This window comes from Oncorhynchus mykiss, chromosome 17 (genome assembly GCF_013265735.2).
Source record: "Oncorhynchus mykiss isolate Arlee chromosome 17, USDA_OmykA_1.1, whole genome shotgun sequence".
NCBI classification, from domain to species: Eukaryota; Metazoa; Chordata; class Actinopteri; order Salmoniformes; family Salmonidae; genus Oncorhynchus; species Oncorhynchus mykiss.
In genome coordinates, this window is record NC_048581.1 from 411,342 (window position 1) to 435,000 (window position 23,659).

Sequence of the window (23,659 nt, forward strand, 5' to 3'; positions counted from 1 at the left end):
CTATTGAGTGAAATTATATATTAAGTTATGATGTAGAAATGTTTTAAAGTGTCTTCCTAGAATACATCTGAAGGAATCTTTGACTTTACGAGCACAGGGTGTCCCCTTTGATTGGCATGTTAGAGAAAGAGGTAAATATAGAAGGGGGAGAGAGAGGGAGGGTGGCGAGATGGAGATGGTGAGAGGGGTGAAGGTGAGAGACAGAGGGAGAACAGAATAATAGAATACCTCATGGTGAGCTGTAGATCCTTTTATCTACCAAGAGAGTTCTCATCCGTAATTATCATGACTGTCAACATCCCTCCACTTGCCAACACCACTCTAGCACTCAGCCACCACTCAGCCACCCAGAGGCATTGTGTGTGGTGGATGGAGACTTTAACGCGGGGAGACTTAAAACCGCTCAAACTCACTTTACCAACACGCCACTAGAGGCGCTCAAACTCTAAACCACTGACCATGACTTCATTATCCTGCTTCCTGTTTACAAACGAAAGCTCAAACAGGAAGTACCAGTGAGGCTGCTCAATACGGAAGTGACTAATCCGACGCGAGGCTTCAAGACTGTTTTGCTTGTACAGACTGAGATATGTTCTGGGATTCATCCAAGGATTTTACCATAACAGTCACGGGCTTCATCAACAAGTGCATAGACAATGTTATCCCCACAGTGGCAATACAGATGTATCCAAATCAAACACCATGGATAAGCTGCCACTTACAAGGAAGGGGACACGGACATGGACTCATTACAAGAATGCCTGTTTGAATATGACATCAAACATGGAGGAATACAACACTGAGTATTGTGTGAAAGCACCTGCTGTTCCGGATGACTGTTTGATGTCACTCTCCATGGCCGATGTGAGTAAAACGTTTAAACAGGTTGACACTCTCAAGGCTGCCGGGCCAGACGGAATACCAGGGCGTGTTTCTCAAAGCACAGACCAACTGGACATTTTCAATCTGTCCTTGTCCCAGTCTGTAAATCACAACATGTTCCAAGTTGACCACCATAGTCCCTGTTCCCAAGAGCTCCAAGGTAACCTGCCTAAATGACTATCGTCCTGTAGCACTCACAACTGCAATGATGAAGTGCTTTGAAAGGCTGGTCATGACTCACATCAACACCATCATCCCAGACCAGCTCCAATTCACATACCGCCCCATCCGATCCACAGCTGACTCAATCTCAATTGCACTTCAAATCTTCCTCTCCCAGGTGGAGGACCCCTCACGGTTGCTTAGTCCGCTCCTGTATTCCCTGTTCACCTACGACTGTGTGGCCATGCACGACTCCAACACCATCATCAAATTTGCTGATGACACACTGGCGATGAGTCAGTCTACAGGGAGGAAGTCAGAGTATTAGCAGTGTAGTGCCAGGAAAACATCACTAAGGACTTAACATGGTCCAACACGGTCGTGATGCAGAGTGCCTCTTCATCCTCCGGAAGCTGAAAAGATCCTCGGATACTCAGAAGGTTCTACAGCTGCACCATCGAGAGCATCTCGACTGGCTGCATCACAGCAAACGAGGTTGACAGTGAGAGAACTTTTCACTCACTAGGCTATATACACTATATACACACTCACTAGACTATATATACACGCTATACACACTCACTAGACTATATATACACGCTATATACACACTCAAGACTATATATACTGTACACACTATGTATACACTATATACACACTCACTAGACTATATATATACACTATATACACACTCACTAGACTATATATATACACTATATACACACTCACTAGACTATATATATACACTATATACACACTCACTAGACTATATATACACACTATATACACACTCACTAGACTATATATATACACTATATACACACTCACTAGACTATATATATACACTATATACACACTCACTAGACTATATATATACACTATATACACACTCACTAGACTATATATACACACTATATACACACTCACTAGACTATATATATACACTATATACACACTCACTAGACTATATATATACACTATATACACACTCACTAGACTATATATACACACTATATACACACTCACTAGACTATATATATACACTATATACACACTCACTAGACTATATATATACACTATATACACACTCACTAGACTATATATACACACTATATACACACTCACTAGACTATATATATACACTATATACACACTCACTAGACTATATATATACACTATATACACACTCACTAGACTATATATATACACTATATACACACTCACTAGACTATATATATACACTATATACACACTCACTAGACTATATATATACACTATATACACACTCACTAGACTATATATATACACTATATACACACTCACTAGACTATATATATACACTATATACACACTCACTAGACTATATATATACACTATATACACACTCACTAGACTATATATATACGCTATATACACACTCACTAGACTATATATATACGCTATATACACACTCACTAGACTATATATACACGCTATATACACACTCAAGACTATATATACTGTACACACTATGTGCACAATATATGCACACTCACTAGACTATATACACACTATATACACACTCACTAGACTATATACAGTGCCTTGCGAAAGTATTTGGCCCCCTTAAACTTTGTGACCTTTTGCCACATTTCAGGCTTCAAACATAAAGATATAAAACTGTATTTTTTTGTGAAGAATCAACAACAAGTGGGACACAATCATGAAGTGGAACGACATTTATTGGATATTTCAAACTTTTTTAACAAATCAAAAACTGAAAAATTGGGCGTGCAAAATTATTCAGCCCCTTTACTTTCAGTGCAGCAAACTCTCTCCAGAAGTTCAGTGAGGATCTCTGAATGATCCAATGTTGACCTAAATGACTAATTATGATAAATACAATCCACCTGTGTGTAATCAAGTCTCCGTATAAATGCACCTGCACTGTGATAGTCTCAGAGGTCCGTTAAAAGCGCAGAGAGCATCATGAAGAACAAGGAACACACCAGGCAGGTCCGAGATACTGTTGTGAAGAAGTTTAAAGCCGGATTTGGATACAAAAAGATTTCCCAAGCTTTAAACATCCCAAGGAGCACTGTGCAAGCGATAATATTGAAATGGAAAGAGTATCAGACCACTGCAAATCTACCAAGACCTGGCCGTCCCTCTAAACTTTCAGCTCATACAAGGAGAAGACTGATCAGAGATGCAGCCAAGAGGCCCATGGTCACTCTGGATGAACTGCAGAGATCTACAGCTGAGGTGGGAGACTCTGTCCATAGGACAACAATCAGTCGTATATTGCACAAATCTGGCCTTTATGGAAGAGTGGCAAGAAGAAAGCCATTTCTTAAAGATATCCATAAAAAGTGTTGTTTAAAGTTTGCCACAAGCCACCTGGGAGACACGCCAAACATGTGGAAGAAGGTGCTCTGGTCAGATGAAACCAAAATTGAACTTTTTGGCAACAATGCAAAACGTTATGTTTGGCGTAAAAGCAACACAGCTGAACACACCATCCCCACTGTCAAACATGGTGGTGGCAGCATCATGGTTTGGGCCTGCTTTTCTTCAGCAGGGACAGGGAAGATGGTTAAAATTGATGGGAAGATGGATGGAGTCAAATACAGGACCATTCTGGAAGAAAACCTGATGGAGTCTGCAAAAGACCTGAGACTGGGACGGAGATTTGTCTTCCAACAAGACAATGATCCAAAACATAAAGCAAAATCTACAATGGAATGGTTCAAAAATAAACATATCCAGGTGTTAGAATGGCCAAGTCAAAGTCCAGACATGAATCCAATCGAGAATCTGTGGAAAGAACTGACAACTGCTGTTCACAAATGCTCTCCATCCAACCTCACTGAGCTCGAGCTGTTTTGCAAGGAGGAATGGGAAAAAAATTCAGTCTCTCGATGTGCAAAACTGATAGAGACATACCCCAAGCGACTTACAGCAGTAATCGCGGCAAAAGGTGGCGCTACAAAGTATTAACTTAAGGGGGCTGAATAATTTTGCACGGCCAATTATTCAGTTTTTGATTTGTTTAAAAAGGTTGAAATATCCAATAAATGTAATTCCACTTCATGATTGTGTCCCACTTGTTGTTGATTCTTCACAAAAAATTACAGTTTTATATCTTTATGTTTGAAGCCTGAAATGTGGCAAAAGGTCGCAAAGTTCAAGGGGGCCGAATACTTTCGCAAGGCACTGTATACACTATATTGACCCAGAAAATATAAAAAACTATCGGCCTATATCGAATCTTCCATTCCTCTCAACATTTTTAGAAAAGGCTGTTGCGCAGCAACTCACTGCCTTCCTGAAGACAAACAATGTATATGAAATGCTTCAGTCTGGTTTTAGACCCCATCATAGCACTGAGACTGCACTTGTGAAGGTGGTAAATAACCTTTTAATGGCATCAGACCGAGGCTCTGCATCTGTCCTCGTGCTCCTAGACCTTAGTGCTGCTTTTGATACCATCGATCACCACATTCTTTTGGAGAGATTGGAAACCCAAATTGGTCTACACGGACAAGTTCTGGCCTGGTTTAGATCTTATCTGTCAGAAAGATATCAGTTTGTCTCTGTGAATGGTTTGTCCTCTGACAAAATCAACTGTAAATTTTGTTGATCCTCAAGGTTCCGTTTTAGGACCACTATTGTTTTCACTATATATTTTACCTCTTGGGGATGTCATTCGAAAACATAATGTTAACTTTCACTGCTATGCGGATGACACACAGCTGTACATTTCAATGAAACATGGTGAAGCCCCAAAATTGCCCTCGCTAGAAGCATGTGTTTCAGACATAAGGAAGTGGATGGCTGCAAACTTTCTACTTCAAAACAGAGATGCTTGTTCTAGGTCCCAAGAAACAAAGAGATCTTCTGTTGAATCTGACAATCAACCGTAATGGTTGTACAGTCGTCTCAAATAAAACTGTGAAGGACCTCGGCGTTACTCTGTACCCTGATCTCTCTTTTGAAGAACATATCAAGACTGTTTCAAGGACAGCTTTTTTCCATCTACGTAACATTGCAAAAATCTGAAACTTTCTGTCCAAAAATGATGCAGAAAAATTAATCCATGCTTTTGTCACTTCTAGGTCAGACTACTGCAATGCTCTACTTTCCGGCTACCCGGATAAAGCACTAAATAAACTTCAGTTAGTGCTAAATACGGCTGCTAGAATCCTGACTAGAACCAAAAAAATTGATCATATTACTCCAGTGCTAGCCTCCCTACACTGGCTTCCTGTCAAAGCAAGGGCTGATTTCAAGGTTTTACTGCTAACCTACAAAGCATTACATGGGCTTGCTCCTACCTATCTCTCTGATTTGGTCCTGCCATACATACCTACACGTACGCTACGGTCACAAGACGCAGGCATCCTAATTGTCCCTAGAATTTCTAAGCAAACAGCTGGAGGCACAGCTTTCTCCTATAGAGCTCAATTTTTATGGAATGGTCTGCCTACCCATGTGAGAGACGCAAACTCGGTCTCAACCTATATAATTGAGTGTAGTCTGGCCCAGGAGTGTGAAGGTGAACGGAAAGGCTCTGGAGCAACGAACCGCCCTTGCTGTCTCTGCCTGGCCGGTTCCCCTCTTTCCACTGGGATTCTCTGCCTCTAACCCTATTACAGGGGCTGAGTCACTGGCTTACTGGGGCTCTTTCATACCGTCCCTAGGAGGGGTGCGTCACTTGAGTGGGTTGAATCACTGATGTGATCTTCCTGTCTGGGTTGGTGCCCCCCATTGGGTTGTGCCGTGGCGGAGATCTTTGTGGGCTATAGTCGGCCTTGTCTCTGGATGGTAAGTTGGTGGTTGAAGAGATCCCTCTAGTGGTGTGGGGGCTGTGCTTTGGCAAAGTGGGTGGGGTTATATCCATCCTGTTTGGCCCTGTCCGGGGGTGTCATCAGATGGGGCCACAGTGTCTCCTGACCACTCCTGTCTCAGCCTCCAGTATTTATGCTGCAGTAGTTTATGTGTCGAGGGGCTAGGGTCAGTTTGTTATATCTGGAGTACTTCTCCTGTCCTATCCGGTTTGCTCTCTCTAATTCTCTCTTTCTTTCTTTCTCTCTCTCGGAGGACTTGAGCCCTAGGACCATGCCTCAGGACTACCTGACTTGTTGACTCCTTGCTGTACCCAGTCCACCTGTCCGTGCTGCGGCTCCAGTTTCAACTGTTCTGCCTGTGATTATTATTATTTGACCATGCTGGTCATTTATGAACATTTGAACATCTTGGCCATGTTCTGTTATAATCTCCACCCGGCACAGCCAGAAGAGGACTGGCCACCCCACATAGCCTGGTTCCTCTCTAGGTTTCTTCCTAGGTTTTGGCCTTTCTAGGGAGTTTTTCCTAGCCACCGTGCTTCTACACCTGCATTGCATGCTGTTTGGGGTTTTAGGCTGGGTTTCTGTACAGCACTTTGAGATATCAGCTGATGTACGAAGGGCTATATAAATACATTTGATTTGATTTGATGCTGTGTCTGCATGTCTGTATTACAATTATGCACTTCAACAGTGTTTACCACTCCTGCTCCTGGGACATCAATGATTACACATTGTAACAATGCAGTAGACTAGAAACATGACTTAAGTGAAGGCTGATTTGTAATTCATATATACAGAAAAACAGTACACTATACTTCCCATGCACATCTAACTGCCTTCATCTGCATTAACTGAGGACACAGGATAGCTGTAGTGTTCCAATGAGCTACTTAATTTCAACTAATGTGAAATGCTTGATTGAAAGTTCATTATCCAGGTGTTATGAATACATAATACATGCATTATAAATATTATAGTTGTAATATTATATTATAAATACAAGTTCAATCTGTACTTCAATGCACTTTTTTTAAAATTTTACCTTTATTTAACCAGGCAAGTCAGTTAAAGAACAAATTCTTATTTTCAATGACGGCCTAGGAACAGTGGGTTAACTGCCTGTTCAGGGACAGAACGACAGATTTGTACCTTGTCAGCTCGGGGATTTGAACTTGCAACGCTCTAACCACCAGGCTATCCTGCCTCTAACCACTAGGCTACCCTGCCTCTAACCACTAGGCTACCCTGCCTCTAACCACTAGGCTACCCTGCCTCTAACCACTAGGCTACCCTGCCTCTACCCACTAGGCTACCCTGCCTCTAACCACTAGGCTATCCTGCCTCTAACCACTAGGCTACCCTGCCTCTAACCACTAGGCTACCCTGCCTCTAACCACTAGGCTACCCTGCCTCTAACCACCAGGCTACCCTGCCTCTAACCACTAGGCTACCCTGCCTCTAACCACTAGGCTACCCTGCCTCTAACCACTAGGCTACCCTGCCTCTAACCACTAGGCTACCCTGCCTCTAACCACTAGGCTACCCTGCCTCTAACCACTAGGCTACCCTGCCTCTAACCACCACTAGGCTACCCTGCCTCTAACCACTAGGCTACCCTGCCTCTAACCACTAGGCTACCCTGCCTCTAACCACTAGGCTACCCTGCCTCTAACCACTAGGCTACCCTGCAACCACATATGGTGTGCATTATAGGTGCTTCAACAAAGTACTGAGTAAAGGGTCTGAATACTTTATGTAAATGTGATATTTGTAACATCAGTTAAAGTTAAATAAAGTTAATACATACACATATGTTCTATTTTTTTCTTTCTTGAGTTCGGCAGCTCCAACATGCAGGTGTTTGTCTATCTCAGTGGTTTCTGTGGTGGTGGTGGGGCAGCCAGTGGGAGAAGGCGGAGCATAGGGGGGTTGGTAATGTTCTGTAGTTACGCCGTGATTGGCTCCATGTTCTGTCACTCATGGGGACACACATGGGAAATCTCGGACTTCAGTGAGTTCAAGACAACTGTGCGAGCTTGGAAAAAAAAAACTAGCTCCAACTGGGAAAATACGTTTTGAACGGTCATCCAACTCGGAATTCGGGCCTCTTTCTAGAGTTCTAGAGTTTCTAGAGTTCTAGAGTTTCCAGAGTTCCGACCCGACGTCATAATTCAACGTCATTTTTTTTCCCGAGTTCCAAGATGTCTTGAAAGCACCACAAATCCAGAGAATGACAAACTGTCACTAACACCTTCCTGTTAAAGTGAGCAGAGTGCAACAAGGTGAGTCCAAAAATGTATTGTATGCTGATGCATAAATGATGTAATATACCAGGGAGATATGTATACTATAGCTAAGAATGTAATACTAAGTGTAGGTTGTGTAATAAGCTGTTAGTAACCCATGTGCCTCACCCTAATAATTTGGTCCCTTTCCCCCTCATAACTTAGCCTACTGTTCTGAGTTGGTGGTGCACGTGTAGCCTATAGCCTGTTTTAGAGAAATGTAATCATTTAATATTGTAAGAGCTTTCATTGTCTGGTTTTCTGCACTCTTTATTTTTCCTACGGTTCTGACTTGGTGTACAGGGAGAATACTGTAATAACGGCCCATGTTCTGAATTCTGTCACTGTACATTTCAAAAGAGCTGAACAAATAGTGATGTTGACTACGTCTGTCCTAGCTCACTCAGTAATGTGTTAATAGAAATGTATGAGTGCCTCTAATGCTCTCGTCTTTCTCTTATGCCATCGTTTGTACATCTCAATTGTGAGTAGGATCCATATTTGTTGAAACAAGTCAGCCATATCAGCTATGTTTTTTTTAAAGGCAGTAAATGAGGCTGAATGAACTGCTTCACTACCAGACAAGTCTCCGCTGAAAGCCAGGTGTAGAAGTGGTAAGGATTCACTCCATGGTGCTGAAAAGAAAGCGCTGCTGTTGGGACAGCTTTATGTACCGTTTGTCAATACATTAGTGCAATGAATGTATTGTTTAGTGTTGTGTCGTGTTGTGTTGTGTCGTGGCTTTGCTGGCATGCATCTAACAACGTTTTGGGGAGTTTGTCCCACCAAGATTAACAAGCTAAAATCACCACTGTTACAGAAGTGGATATCTGATGGTTATTATAGACATGGATATCTGATAGTTATTATAGACATGGATATCTGGGGGTTATTATAGACATGGATATCTGATAGTTATTATAGACATGGATATCTGATAGTTATTATAGACATGGATATCTGATAGTTATTTTAGACATGGATATCTGGGGGTTATTATAGACATGGATATCTGATAGTTATTATAGACATGGATATCTGAGGGTTATTATAGACATGGATATCTGATAGTTATTATAGACATGGATATCTGATAGTTATTATAGACATGGATATCTGATAGTTATTTTAGACATGGATATCTGGGGGTTATTATAGACATGGATATCTGATAGTTATTATAGACATGGATATCTGATAGTTATTATAGACATGGATATCTGGGGGTTATTATAGACATGGATATCTGATAGTTATTATAGACATGGATATCTGAGGGTTATTATAGACATGGATATCTGATAGTTATTATAGACATGGATATCTGATAGTTATTATAGACATGGATATCTGGGGGTTATTATAGACATGGATATCTGATAGTTATTATAGACATGGATATCTGAGGGTTATTATAGACATGGATATCTGATAGTTATTATAGACATGGATATCTGATAGTTATTATAGACATCGATATCTGATAGTTATTATAGACATGGATATCTGGGGGTTATTATAGACATGGATATCTGATAGTTATTATAGACATGGATATCTGGGGGTTATTATAGACATGGATATCTGGGGGTTATTATAGACATGGATATCTGATAGTTATTATAGACATGGATATCTGGGGGTTATTATAGACATGGATATCTGATAGTTATTATAGACATGGATATCTGAGGGTTATTATAGACATGGATATCTGATAGTTATTATAGACATGGATATCTGATAGTTATTATAGACATGGATATCTGGGGGTTATTATAGACATGGATATCTGATAGTTATTATTGACATGGATATCTGGGGGTTATTATAGACATGGATATCTGATAGTTATTATAGACATGGATATCTGAGGGTTATTATAGACATGGATATCTGATAGTTATTATAGACATGGATATCTGATAGTTATTATAGACATGGATATCTGATAGTTATTATAGACATGGATATCTGGGGGTTATTATAGACATGGATATCTGATAGTTATTATAGACATGGATATCTGAGGGTTATTATAGACATGGATATCTGATAGTTATTATAGACATGGATATCTGATAGTTATTATAGACATGGATATCTGATAGTTATTATAGACATGGATATCTGGGGGTTATTATAGACATGGATATCTGATAGTTATTATAGACATGGATATCTGGGGGTTATTATAGACATGGATATCTGAAAGTTATTATAGACATGGATATCTGATTGTTATTATAGACATGGATATCTGATAGTTATTATAGACATGGATATCTGAGGGTTATTATAGACATGGATATCTGATAGTTATTATAGACATGGATATCTGATAGTTATTATAGACATGGATATCTGATAGTTATTATAGACATGGATATCTGAGGGTTATTATAGACATGGATATCTGGGGGTTATTATAGACATGGATATCTGATTGTTATTATAGACATGGATATCTGATAGTTATTATAGACATGGATATCTGATAGTTATTATAGACATGGATATCTGATTGTTATTATAGACATGGATATCTGATAGTTATTATAGACATGGATATCTGATAGTTATTATAGACATGGATATCTGAGGGTTATTATAGGCATGGATATCTGGGGGTTATTATAGACATGGATATCTGATAGTTATTATAGACATGGATATCTGATAGTTATTATTGACATGGATATCTGATAGTTATTATAGACATGGATATCTGATAGTTATTATAGACATGGATATCTGATAGTTATTATAGACATGGATATCTGATAGTGATTATAGACATGGATATCTGAGGGTTATTATAGACATGGATATCTGATAGTTATTATAGACATGGATATCTGATAGTTATTATAGACATGGATATCTGATAGTTATTATAGACATGGATATCTGAGGGTTATTATAGACATGGATATCTGATAGTTATTATAGACATGGATATCTGATAGTTATTATAGACATGGATATCTGAGGGTTATTATAGACATGGATATCTGATAGTTATTATAGACATGGATATCTGATAGTTATTATAGACATGGATATCTGAGGGTTATTATAGACATGGATATCTGATAGTTATTATAGACATGGATATCTGATAGTTATTATAGACATGGATATCTGATAGTGATTATAGACATGGATATCTGATAGTTATTCTCCACTGATCTGTATAGTGAGGTAGAGACATGTTGAAGCACTGATCTGTATTCAGATTATTCAGAATTGATAAAGACGGTATTCAAAAAGGGATACATTCTGCCTGCCTGCCTGCCTGCCTGCCTGCCTGCTTGCCCTGCCCTGCCTGCCTTCCTGCCCTGCCCTGCCTGCCTTGCTAGTAGTGTGTGTATAATAGTAGTAGTAATCAGTGAAGCAAGTAAAGCTATAATGGGAAAAATCAGAGTCCGGAAAAAGTTGTTCCAAACATCAAATTGGAGGTGTTTTTGACAGCCTGGGTTACTTCTACAGCTGCTGCTGCTCCGGCCTCAGGCTCCTCACGGTTGGTAGATCAGGAATTAATTCATGTATAAGTTAAGGGTTAAGGTTTGGGATATATTTAAAACAACTACACGGTAAAGATCAGGCATTAATTCATCTATATTTGAAGTGAGAAGTCTATATACACTTAGGTTGGAGTCATTAAAACTAGTTTATTGTTAACAAACTATAGTTTTGCCAAATTGGTTAGGATTAGGACATCTACTTTGTGCATGACACAAGTCATTTTTCCAACACAGATTATTTCACTTATAATTCACTGCATCACAATTCCAGTGGGTCAGAATTGTATATACACTAAGTTGACTGCGCCTTTAAAAAGCTTGGAAAATTCCAGAAAATGATGGCCTGGCTTTAGAAGCTTCTGATAGGCTAATTGACATCATTTGAGTCAATTGGAGGTATACCTGTGGATGTATTTCAAGGCCTATCTTCAAACTCAGTGCTTCTTTGCTTGACATCATGGGAAAATCAAAATAAATCAGCCAAGACCTCAGAAAAGAAATTGTAGACCTCCACAAGTCTGGTTCATCCTTGGGAGCAATTTCCAAACACCTGAATGTACCACGTTCATCTGTACAAACAATTGTACCCAAGTATAAACACTATGGGACCACGCAGCCATCATACCGCTCAGGAAGGAGACGCGTTCTGTCTCCTAGAGATGAACGGACTTTGGTGCGAAAAGTGCAAATCAATCCCAGAACAACAGCAAAGGACCTTGTGAAGATGCTGGAGGAAACAGGTACAAAAGTATATACAGTGGGGAGAACAAGTATTTGATACACTGACGATTTTACAGGTTTTCCTACTTACAAAGCATGTAGAGGTCTGTAATTTTTATCGTAGGTACACTTCAACTGTGAGAGACGGAATCTAAAACAAAAATCCAGAAAATCACATTGTATGATTTTTAAATAATTAATTTGCATTTTATTGCATGACATAAGTATTTGATCACCTACCAACCAGTAAGAATTCTGGCTCTCACAGACCTGTTAGTTTTTCTTTAAGAAGCCCTCCTGTTCTCCACTCATTACCTGTATTAACTGCACCTGTTTGAACTCGTTACCTGTATAAAAGACACCTGTCCGTTACACTCACCCCCTTTTGACCTCCTCCTTTTCCGCAGCAACCAGTGATCCGAGTCAACAGCATCAATGTAACAGTATAACTTTAGACCGTTCCCTCGCCCCTACCCGGGCGCGAACCAGGGACTCTCTGCACACATCAACAACTGACACCCACGAAACATCATTACCCATCGCTCCACAAAAGCCACGGCCATTGCAGAGCAAGGGGAACCACTACTTCAAGGTCTCAGAGCAAGTGACATCACCTATTGAAATGCTATTTAGCGCACCACCGCTAACTAGCTAGCTATTTCACATCCGTTACATAAGCAGGACTATAAGCAGGACTATAAGCAGGACTATAAGCAGGACTACAAGCAGTCTATAAGCAGGACTATAAGCAAGACTATAAGCAGGACTATGAGCAGGGCTACAAGCAGGACTATAAGCAGGACTATAAGCAGGACTACAATCAGTACTACAAGTAGGACTATAAGCAGGACTATAAGCAGGACTATAAGCAGTCTATAAGCAGGACTATAAACAGGACTATAAGCAGTCTACAAGCAGGACTATGAGCAGGGCTACAAGCAGGAATATAAGCAGGACTATGAGAAGGACTATGAGCAGGATTAAAAGCAGGACTACAAGCAGGACTATAAGCAGGACTATAAGCAGTCTATAAACAGGACTATAAGCAGGACTATAAGCAGGACTATAAGCAGGACTATAAGCAGGACTACAAGATCAAAATAGAAAAGTCACAATATTGAAATGTGAAATATTCATATCGCATCAGATCCATATCACATGTAATATTTTGAAACTCATCTCAGCCGTGTGTAACTTTTTAAAGTTTACTCCTTTTCTCCTCTTGTGACTGCTTCCCACACACTCTAAGCCCCGCCCCCTGTCACTCAAGCAGCGCAGTTCCTCGTCCTAGAACCACTATAAGTTTGCATGCAGTTCTGTTAGGTCAATACAGTCAACGGATTGGTCCAAACCACAATGCTGCTTTCCACTTTGATTCTCAATGTAATTCATTCTAGTTCTATGATTCCAACAGTCCACTCTAAGTCATTCTAGTTCTATAATTCCAACAGTTCACTCTAAGTCCTTCTAGTTCTATGATTCTAACAGTCCACTCTAAGTCATTCTAGTTCTATGATTCAGTTCACCAGTGTTTCAAACTGGTTTTGATTTATGTCGCAGGATAATGCAGTCTTTTTCCCCAATAGCATGCAGCCCTACATACCAGGGTTCACATTCAGTTGTCAAACGTGGTTTAACGTTGCAAATAGAAACCCATGAATAAAGCCAACATGATTCCTCATGTCAACAGAGGCATATTTGTTCTACATAGCATGTTTCTCATTCCCAAAACGTTGCCTGCTGAACGCGTCACAGTGTAAGGACGCTGGACTGTTATACATCATTAGACTAACAGCACCACCTAGTGAATAGGATGCTGGACTGTTATACATCATTAGACTAACAGCACCACCTAGTGAATAAGATGCTGGACTGTTATACATCATTAAACTAACAGCACCACCTAGTGAATAGGATGCTGGACTGTTATACATCATTAGACTAACAGCACCACCTAGTGAATAAGATGCTGGACTGTTATACATCATTAGAGTAACAGCACCACCTAGTGAATAGGATGCTGGACCGTTATACATCATTAGAGTAACAGCACCACCTAGTGAATAGGATGCTGGACTGTTATACATCATTAGAGTACATCATTAGACAGCCTTGTCTCAGGATGGTAAGTTGGTGGTTGAAGATATCCCTCTAGTGGTGTGGGGGCTGTGCTTTGGCAAAGTGGGTGGGGTTATATCCTTCCTGTTTGGCCCTGTCCGGGGATGTCCTCGGAGTGGGCCACAGTGTCTCCTGACCCCTCCTGTCTCAGCCTCCAGTATTTATGCTGCAGTAGTTTATGTGTCGGGGGGCTAGGGTCAGTTTGTTATATCTGGAGTACTTCTCCTGTCCTATTTGGTGTCCTGTGTGAATCTAAGTGTGCGTTCTCTAATTCTCTCCTTCTCTCTTTCTCTCTCTCGGAGGACCTGAGCCCTAGGACCATGCCCCAGGACTACCTGACATGATGACTCCTTGCTGTCCCCAGTCCACCTGGCTGTGCTGCTGCTCCAGTTTCAACTGACCTGAGCCCTAGGACCATGCCCCAGGAATACCTGACATGATGACTCCTTGCTGTCCCCAGTCCACCTGACTGTGCTGCTGCTCCAGTTTCAACTATTCTGCCTTATTATTATTCGACCATGTTGGTCATTTATGAACATTTGAACATCTTGACCATGTTTTGTTATAATCTCCACCCGGCACAGCCAGAAGAGGACTGGCCATCCCACATAGCCTGGTTCCTCTCTAGGTTTCTTCCTAGGTTTTGGCCTTTCTAGGGAGTTTTTCCTAGCCACCGTGCTTCTACACCTGCATTGCTTGCTGTTTGGGGTTTTAGGCTGGGTTTCTGTACAGCACTTTGAGATATCAGCTGATGTACGAAGGGCTAGAAACATACATTTGATTTGATTTTGATTTAGAGTAACAGCACCACCTAGTGAATATGAGTCCTGACATTTCTCCATCATTAGACTAACAGCACCACCTAGTGAATATGAGTCCTGACATTTCTCCATCATTAGACTAACAGCACCACCTAGTGAATATGAGTCCTGACATTTCTCCATCATTAGACTAACAGCACCACCTAGTGAATATGAGTCCTGACATTTCTCCATCATTAGACTAACAGCACCACCTAGTGAATAGGAGTCCTGACATTTCTCCATCATTAGACTAACAGCACCACCTAGTGAATATGAGTCCTGACATTTCTCCATCATTAGAGTAACAGCACCACCTAGTGAATAGGAGTCCTGACATTTCTCCATCATTAGACTAACAGCACCACCTAGTGAATATGAGTCCTGACATTTCTCCATCATTAGACTAACAGCACCACCTAGTGAATATGAGTCCTGACATTTCTCCATCATTAGACTAACAGCACCACCTAGTGAATAGGAGTCCTGACATTTCTCCATCATTAGACTAACAGCACCACCTAGTGAATATGAGTCCTGACATTTCTCCATCATTAGACTAACAGCACCACCTAGTGAATAGGAGTCCTGACATTTCTCCATCATTAGACTAACAGCACCACCTAGTGAATAGGAGTCCTGACATTTCTCCATCATTAGACTAACAGCACCACCTAGTGAATATGAGTCCTGACATTTCTCCATCATTAGACTAACAGCACCACCTAGTGAATAGGAGTCCTGACATTTCTCCATCATTAGACTAACAGCACCACCTAGTGAATATGAGTCCTGACATTTCTCCATCATTAGACTAACAGCACCACCTAGTGAATATGAGTCCTGACATTTCTCCATCATTAGACTAACAGTACCACCTAGTGAATAGGAGTCCTGACATTTCTCCATCATTAGAGTAACAGCACCACCTAGTGAATATGAGTCCTGACATTTCTCCATCATTAGACTAACAGCACCACCTAGTGAATAGGAGTCCTGACATTTCTCCATCATTAGACTAACAGCACCACCTAGTGAATAGGAGTCCTGACATTTCTCCATCATTAGACTAACAGCACCACCTAGTGAATATGAGTCCTGACATTTCTCCATCATTAGACTAACAGCACCACCTAGTGAATAGGAGTCCTGACATTTCTCCATCATTAGACTAACAGCACCACCTAGTGAATATGAGTCCTGACATTTCTCCATCATTAGACTAACAGCACCACCTAGTGAATATGAGTCCTGACATTTCTCCATCATTAGACTAACAGCACCACCTAGTGAATATGAGTCCTGACATTTCTCCATCATTAGACTAACAGCACCACCTAGTGAATAGGAGTCCTGACATTTCTCCATCATTAGACTAACAGCACCACCTAGTGAATATGAGTCCTGACATTTCTCCATCATTAGAGTAACAGCACCACCTAGTGAATAGGAGTCCTGACATTTCTCCATCATTAGACTAACAGCACCACCTAGTGAATATGAGTCCTGACATTTCTCCATCATTAGACTAACAGCACCACCTAGTGAATATGAGTCCTGACATTTCTCCATCATTAGACTAACAGCACCACCTAGTGAATAGGAGTCCTGACATTTCTCCATCATTAGACTAACAGCACCACCTAGTGAATATGAGTCCTGACATTTCTCCATCATTAGACTAACAGCACCACCTAGTGAATAGGAGTCCTGACATTTCTCCATCATTAGACTAACAGCACCACCTAGTGAATATGAGTCCTGACATTTCTCCATCATTAGACTAACAGCACCACCTAGTGAATATGAGTCCTGACATTTCTCCATCATTAGACTAACAGTACCACCTAGTGAATAGGAGTCCTGACATTTTTCCATCATTAGAGTAACAGCACCACCTAGTGAATATGAGTCCTGACATTTCTCCATCATTAGACTAACAGCACCACCTAGTGAATAGGAGTCCTGACATTTCTCCATCATTAGACTAACAGCACCACCTAGTGAATAGGAGTCCTGACATTTCTCCATCATTAGACTAACAGCACCACCTAGTGAATATGAGTCCTGACATTTCTCCATCATTAGACTAACAGCACCACCTAGTGAATAGGAGTCCTGACATTTCTCCATCATTAGACTAACAGCACCACCTAGTGAATAGGAGTCCTGCCATTTCTCCATCATTAGAGTAACAGCACCACCTAGTGAATAGGAGTCCTGACATTTCTCCATCATTAGACTAACAGCACCACCTAGTGAATAGGAGTCCTGACATTTCTCCATCATTAGACTAACAGCACCACCTAGTGAATAGGAGTCCTGACATTTCTCCATCATTAGACTAACAGCACCACCTAGTGAATAGGAGTCCTGACATTTCTCCATCATTAGACTAACAGCACCACCTAGTGAATAGGATGCTGGTCTGTTATACATCATTAGACTAACAGCACCACCTAGTGAATAGGATGCTGGACTGTTATACATCATTAGACTAACAGCACCACCTAGTGAATAGGATGCTGGACTGTTATACATCATTAGACTAACAGCACCACCTAGTGAATAGGATGCTGGACCGTTATACATCATTAGAGTAACAGCACCACCTAGTGAATAGGAGTCCTGACATTTCTCCATCATTAGAGTAACAGCACCACCTAGTGAATAGGAGTCCTGACATTTCTCCATCATTAGAGTAACAGCACCACCTAGTGAATAGGAGTCCTGACATTTCTCCATCATTAGAGTAACAGCACCACCTAGTGAATAGGAGTCCTGACATTTCTCCATCATTAGACTAACAGCACCACCTAGTGAATAGGAGTCCTGACATTTCTCCATCATTAGACTAACAGCACCACCTAGTGAATAGGAGTCCTGACATTTCTCCATCATTAGACTAACAGCACCACCTAGTGAATAGGAGTCCTGACATTTCTCCATCATTAGACTAACAGCACCACCTAGTGAATAGGAGTCCTGACATTTCTCCATCATTAGACTAACAGCACCACCTAGTGAATAGGAGTCCTGACATTTCTCCATCATTAGACTAACAGCACCACCTAGTGAATATGAGTCCTGACATTTCTCCATCATTAGACTAACAGCACCACCTAGTGAATAGGAGTCCTGACATTTCTCCATCATTAGACTAACAGCACCACCTAGTGAATATGAGTCCTGACATTTCTCCATCATTAGACTAACAGCACCACCTAGTGAATAGGAGTCCTGACATTTCTCCAGCCCCCAGCTGTTCATCCAGACGGGTGGGGGGTTGACCGCTTCGTTGTTTGAATCCCATTTGTCCCTTTAACAACAGTTTTTTTAATGTATTCATATTTCAATAACTGAAATATGTTATTATTATTATTATTATTATTATTATTATTATTATTATTATTATATAACATACACTGAGCATACCAAACGTTAGGAACAGCATCCTAATATTGAGTTGCCCCCCCCCCCCCCCCCCCCCCCACCCACCCCTCTTTGCCCTCAGAACAGCCTGAATTCATTGGGGGATGGACTCCACAAGGTGTGGAAAGCGTTTCCACAGGGATGCTGGTCCATGTTGACTCCAATACATCGCACAATTGTGTCAAGTTGGCTGGATGTCCACAGGGGAAAAACACAGCAACGCTGCAGTTCTTGACACAAACCGGTGCGCCTGGTAGCTACTACCACACCGGTACGCCTGGTAGCTACTACCACACCGGTACGCCTGGTAGCTACTACCACACCGGTGCGCCTGGTAGCTACTACCACACCGGTGCGCCTGGTAGCTACTACCAAACCGGTGCGCCTGGTAGCTACTACCACACCGGTGCGCCTGGTAGCTACTACCACACCGGTACGCCTGGTAGCTACTACCACACCGGTGCGCCTGGTAGCTACTACCACACCGGTACGCCTGGTAGCTACTACCACACCGGTACGCCTGGTAGCTACTACCACACCGGTGCGCCTGGTAGCTACTACCACACCGGTGCGCCTGGTAGCTACTACCAAACCGGTGCGCCTGGTAGCTACTACCACACCGGTGCGCCTGGTAGCTACTACCACACCGGTACGCCTGGTAGCTACTACCACACCGGTACGCCTGGTAGCTACTACCACACCGGTGCGCCTGGTAGCTACTACCACACCGGTGCGCCTGGTAGCTACTACCAAACCGGTGCGCCTGGTAGCTACTACCACACCGGTGCGCCTGGTAGCTACTACCACACCGGTACGCCTGGTAGCTACTACCACACCGGTGCGCCTGGTAGCTACTACCACACCGGTACGCCTGGTAGCTACTACCAAACCGGTGCGCCTGGTAGCTACTACCACACCGGTACGCCTGGTAGCTACTACCACACCGGTGCGCCTGGTAGCTACTACCACACCGGTGCGCCTGGTAGCTACTACCAAACCGGTGCGCCTGGTAGCTACTACCACACCGGTGCGCCTGGTAGCTACTACCACACCGGTGCGCCTGGTAGCTACTACCACACCGGTGCGCCTGGTAGCTACTACCACACCGGTGCGCCTGGTAGCTACTACCACACCGGTGCGCCTGGTAGCTACTACCACACCGGTGCGCCTGGTAGCTACTACCACACCGGTACGCCTGGTAGCTACTACCACACCGGTACGCCTGGTAGCTACTACCACACCGGTACGCCTGGTAGCTACTACCACACCGGTGCGCCTGGTAGCTACTACCACACCGGTACGCCTGGTAGCTACTACCACACCGGTGCGCCTGGTAGCTACTACCACACCGGTACGCCTGGTAGCTACTACCACACCGGTGCGCCTGGTAGCTACTACCACACCGGTACGCCTGGTAGCTACTACCACACCGGTGCGCCTGGTAGCTACTACCACACCGGTGCGCCTGGTAGCTACTACCACACCGGTGCGCCTGGTAGCTACTACCACACCGGTGCGCCTGGTAGCTACTACCACACCGGTGCGCCTGGTAGCTACTACCACACCGGTGCGCCTGGTAGCTACTACCACACCGGTGCGCCTGGTAGCTACTACCACACCGGTGCGCCTGGTAGCTACTACCACACCGGTACGCCTGGTAGCTACTACCAAACCGGTGCGCCTGGTAGCTACTACCACACCGGTACGCCTGGTAGCTACTACCACACCGGTACGCCTGGTAGCTACTACCAAACCGGTGCGCCTGGTAGCTACTACCACACCCTGTTCAAAGGCACTTAAATCTTTTGTCTTGCCCATCCACACTCTGAATGACCCAGATACACAATCCATTCTTCAACCTGTCTCCTCCACTTCAGCTACTCTGATTGATTTGAAGTGGATTTAACAAGTGACATCAATAAGGGATCATGGCTTTCACCTGGATTCACCTGGTCAGTCTGTCATGGAAAGAGCAGGTGTCCTTAATGTGTTGTAGACTCAGTGTATATGGAGGAAGCCTGTTGGAGTGTTAGGTCTCCAGTTCTCTCATTCACATCTGTGAACACAGATGAGAAGCACTTCTTGTTTCCTGATTCTTCAAATGTTTTCCTGACGCAGTCAATGATGGTCAATGACTCAGTCACTTCCTGTTGTCGTTGACAGTAAGGCAGAGAGTCGAAGCTGAGGGTCAATGACTCAGTCACTTCCTGTTCTCATTGACAGTACGACAGAGAGTCGAAGCTGATGGTCAATGACTCAGTCACTTCCTGTTGTTGTTGACAGTACGACAAAGAGTCAAAGCTGAGGGTCAATGACTCAGTCACTTCCTGTTGTCGTTGACAGTAAGGCAGAGAGTCGAAAAAATAAAGCTTTGATTGAAAAACAAAAAAACAGTGTGTGTGTTTGCGTGACTGCTCATGTGTGATTGTGAGTGTATCTTCTGCCTTCTCCTTGAGATGTTTCAGCTGTTTCAGCTGTTTCAGCTGTTTCAGCTGTTTCAGGTGTTTCAGCTGTTTCAGCTGTTTCAGGTGTTTCAGCTGTTTCAGGTGTTTCAGCTGTTTCAGGTGTTTCAGGTGTTTCAGGTGTTTCAGCTGTTTCAGGTGTTTCAGCTGTTTCAGGTGTTTCAGCTGTTTCAGCTGTTTCAGCTCTGCCCAGATGAAGGAAGAAGAGGAAGCCACCTCAGACTTTGGGGAAAAGGGTTGGGGAGGTCACTCTTTACTCATAGAGGCAATCTGCAGTTCAAACTAACAACAAAGATGCCACGCTGCCACTTGTTTTGGGGGGAGGGACGGGGTTGGAGAAATGTAACTAGTCTCAAATTCATACACAGAGCAATGGATCCAAGGACCGACCATCCATGACATCATTATGATAGTTGGAATGTTTTGAAGCCATACTGTTAAGGTGCGTGAATGAGGACCCAAAAGCGAATTAACGTAAACAGAGCTTCTTTAATAACAAAACAAACGTAGGCTCAGATGGACCGGCAGATTCCGACAGGACAGGACAAGGTTGCAGCAAACATGACAATAGTCTGGTTCCGGCATGAATAACACTAACAAGAATCCGACAAAGACAGAAACAAAACAGAGAGAGATATAGAGGACTAATCAGAGGGAAAAAGGGAACAGGTGGGAAAAGGGGTGACGAGGTAGTTAGGAGGAGACAAGGAACAGCTGGGGGAAAGAGGGGGAGAAAAGGTAACCTAATAACGACCAGCAGAGGGAGACAGGGTGAAGGGAAAGGACAGAAACAAGACACAACATGACAATACATGACAGTACCCCCCCACTCACCGAGCGCCTCCTGGCGCACTCGAGGAGGAAACCTGGCGGCAACGGAGGAAATCATCGATCAGCGAACGGTCCAGCACGTCCCGAGAGGGAACCCAACTCCTCTCCTCAGGACCGTACCCCTCCCAATCTACTAGGTACTGATGACCACGGCCCCGAGGACGCATGTCCAAAATCCTACGGACCCTGTAGATGGGTGCGCCCTCGACAAGGATGGGGGGGGGGGGGGGGAGACGAGCGGGGGCGCGAAGAACGGGCTTGACACAGGAGACATGGAAGACCGGGTGGACGCGACGAAGATATCGCGGAAGAAGAAGTCGAACTGCGACAGGATTAATGATCCGAGAAATACGGAACGGACCAATGAACCGCGGGGTCAACTTGCGAGAAGCGGTCTTAAGGGGAAGGTTCTGAGTGGAGAGCCAAACTCTCTGACCGCGACAATATCTAGGACTCTTAGTTCTACGCTTATTAGCAGCCCTCACAGTCTGCGCCCTATAACGGCAAAGTGCAGACCTGACCCTCTTCCAGGTGCGCTCGCAACGTTGGACAAAAGCCTGAGCGGAGGGGACGCTGGACTCGGCGAACTGAGATGAGAACAGCGGAGGCTGGTACCCGAGGCTACTCTGAAAAGGAGATAGCCCGGTCGCAGACGAAGGAAGCGAGTTGTGGGCGTATTCTGCCCAGGGGAGCTGTTCTGACCAAGACGCAGGGTTGCGAAAAGAAAGACTGCGTAAGATGCGACCAATAGTCTGATTGGCCCGTTCTGCTTGACCGTTAGACTGGGGGTGAAAGCCGGAAGAGAGACTGACGGAAGCCCCAATCAAACGGCAAAACTCCCTCCAAAATTGAGACGTGAATTGCGGACCTCTGTCCGAAACGACGTCTGACGGAAGGCCATGAATTCTGAAAACATTCTCGATGATGATTTGTGCCGTCTCTTTAGCAGAAGGAAGTTTAGCAAGGGGAATAAAATGAGCCGCCTTAGAGAACCTGTCGACAACCGTAAGAATAACAGTCTTCCCCGCTGACGAAGGCAGTCCGGTGACAAAATCTAAGGCGATGTGAGACCACGGTCGAGAGGGAATGGGAAGCGGCCTGAGACGGCCGGCAGGAGGGGAGTTACCGGACTTAGTCTGCGCGCAGACCGAACAAGCAGCCACGAAGCGACCGGTGTCATGCTCCCGGGTGGGCCACCAAAAGCGCTGGCGAATGGAAGCAAGCGTACCCCGAACGCCAGGGTGGCCGGCTAACTTGGCAGAGTGAGCCCACTGAAGAACGGCCAGACGAGTAGGAACGGGAACGAAAAGAAGGTTCCTGGGACAAGCGCGCGGCGACGGAGTTTGAGTGAGTGCTTGCTTTACCTGCCTCTCAATTCCCCAGACAGTCAACCCGACAACACGCCCCTCAGGGAGAATCCCCTCGGGGTCAGTGGAGGCTACTGAAGAACTGAAGAGACGAGATAAAGCATCAGGCTTGGTGTTCTTAGAGCCCGGACGATAAGAAATCACGAACTCGAAACGAGCGAAAAACAGCGCCCAGCGCGCCTGACGCGCATTAAGTCGTTTGGCAGAACGGATGTACTCAAGGTTCCTATGGTCAGTCCAA

General features: G+C 43.6%; 1 protein-coding gene across 1 annotated transcript in view; it reads left to right on the forward strand.

The window, feature by feature from the left end:
- Positions 1–1,409: 1,409 nt before the first annotated feature.
- Positions 1,410–23,659, forward strand: part of LOC118940050 (uncharacterized protein DKFZp434B061-like) — a 28,889-nt gene continuing 6,639 nt past the window's right edge. Inside the window, exons 1-2 of the mRNA XM_036948264.1 lie at positions 1,410–1,539; positions 19,016–20,487. Coding sequence (XP_036804159.1) covers positions 1,410–1,539; positions 19,016–20,487 — 1,602 coding nt within the window. The remainder of the gene's footprint in view (positions 1,540–19,015; positions 20,488–23,659) is intronic.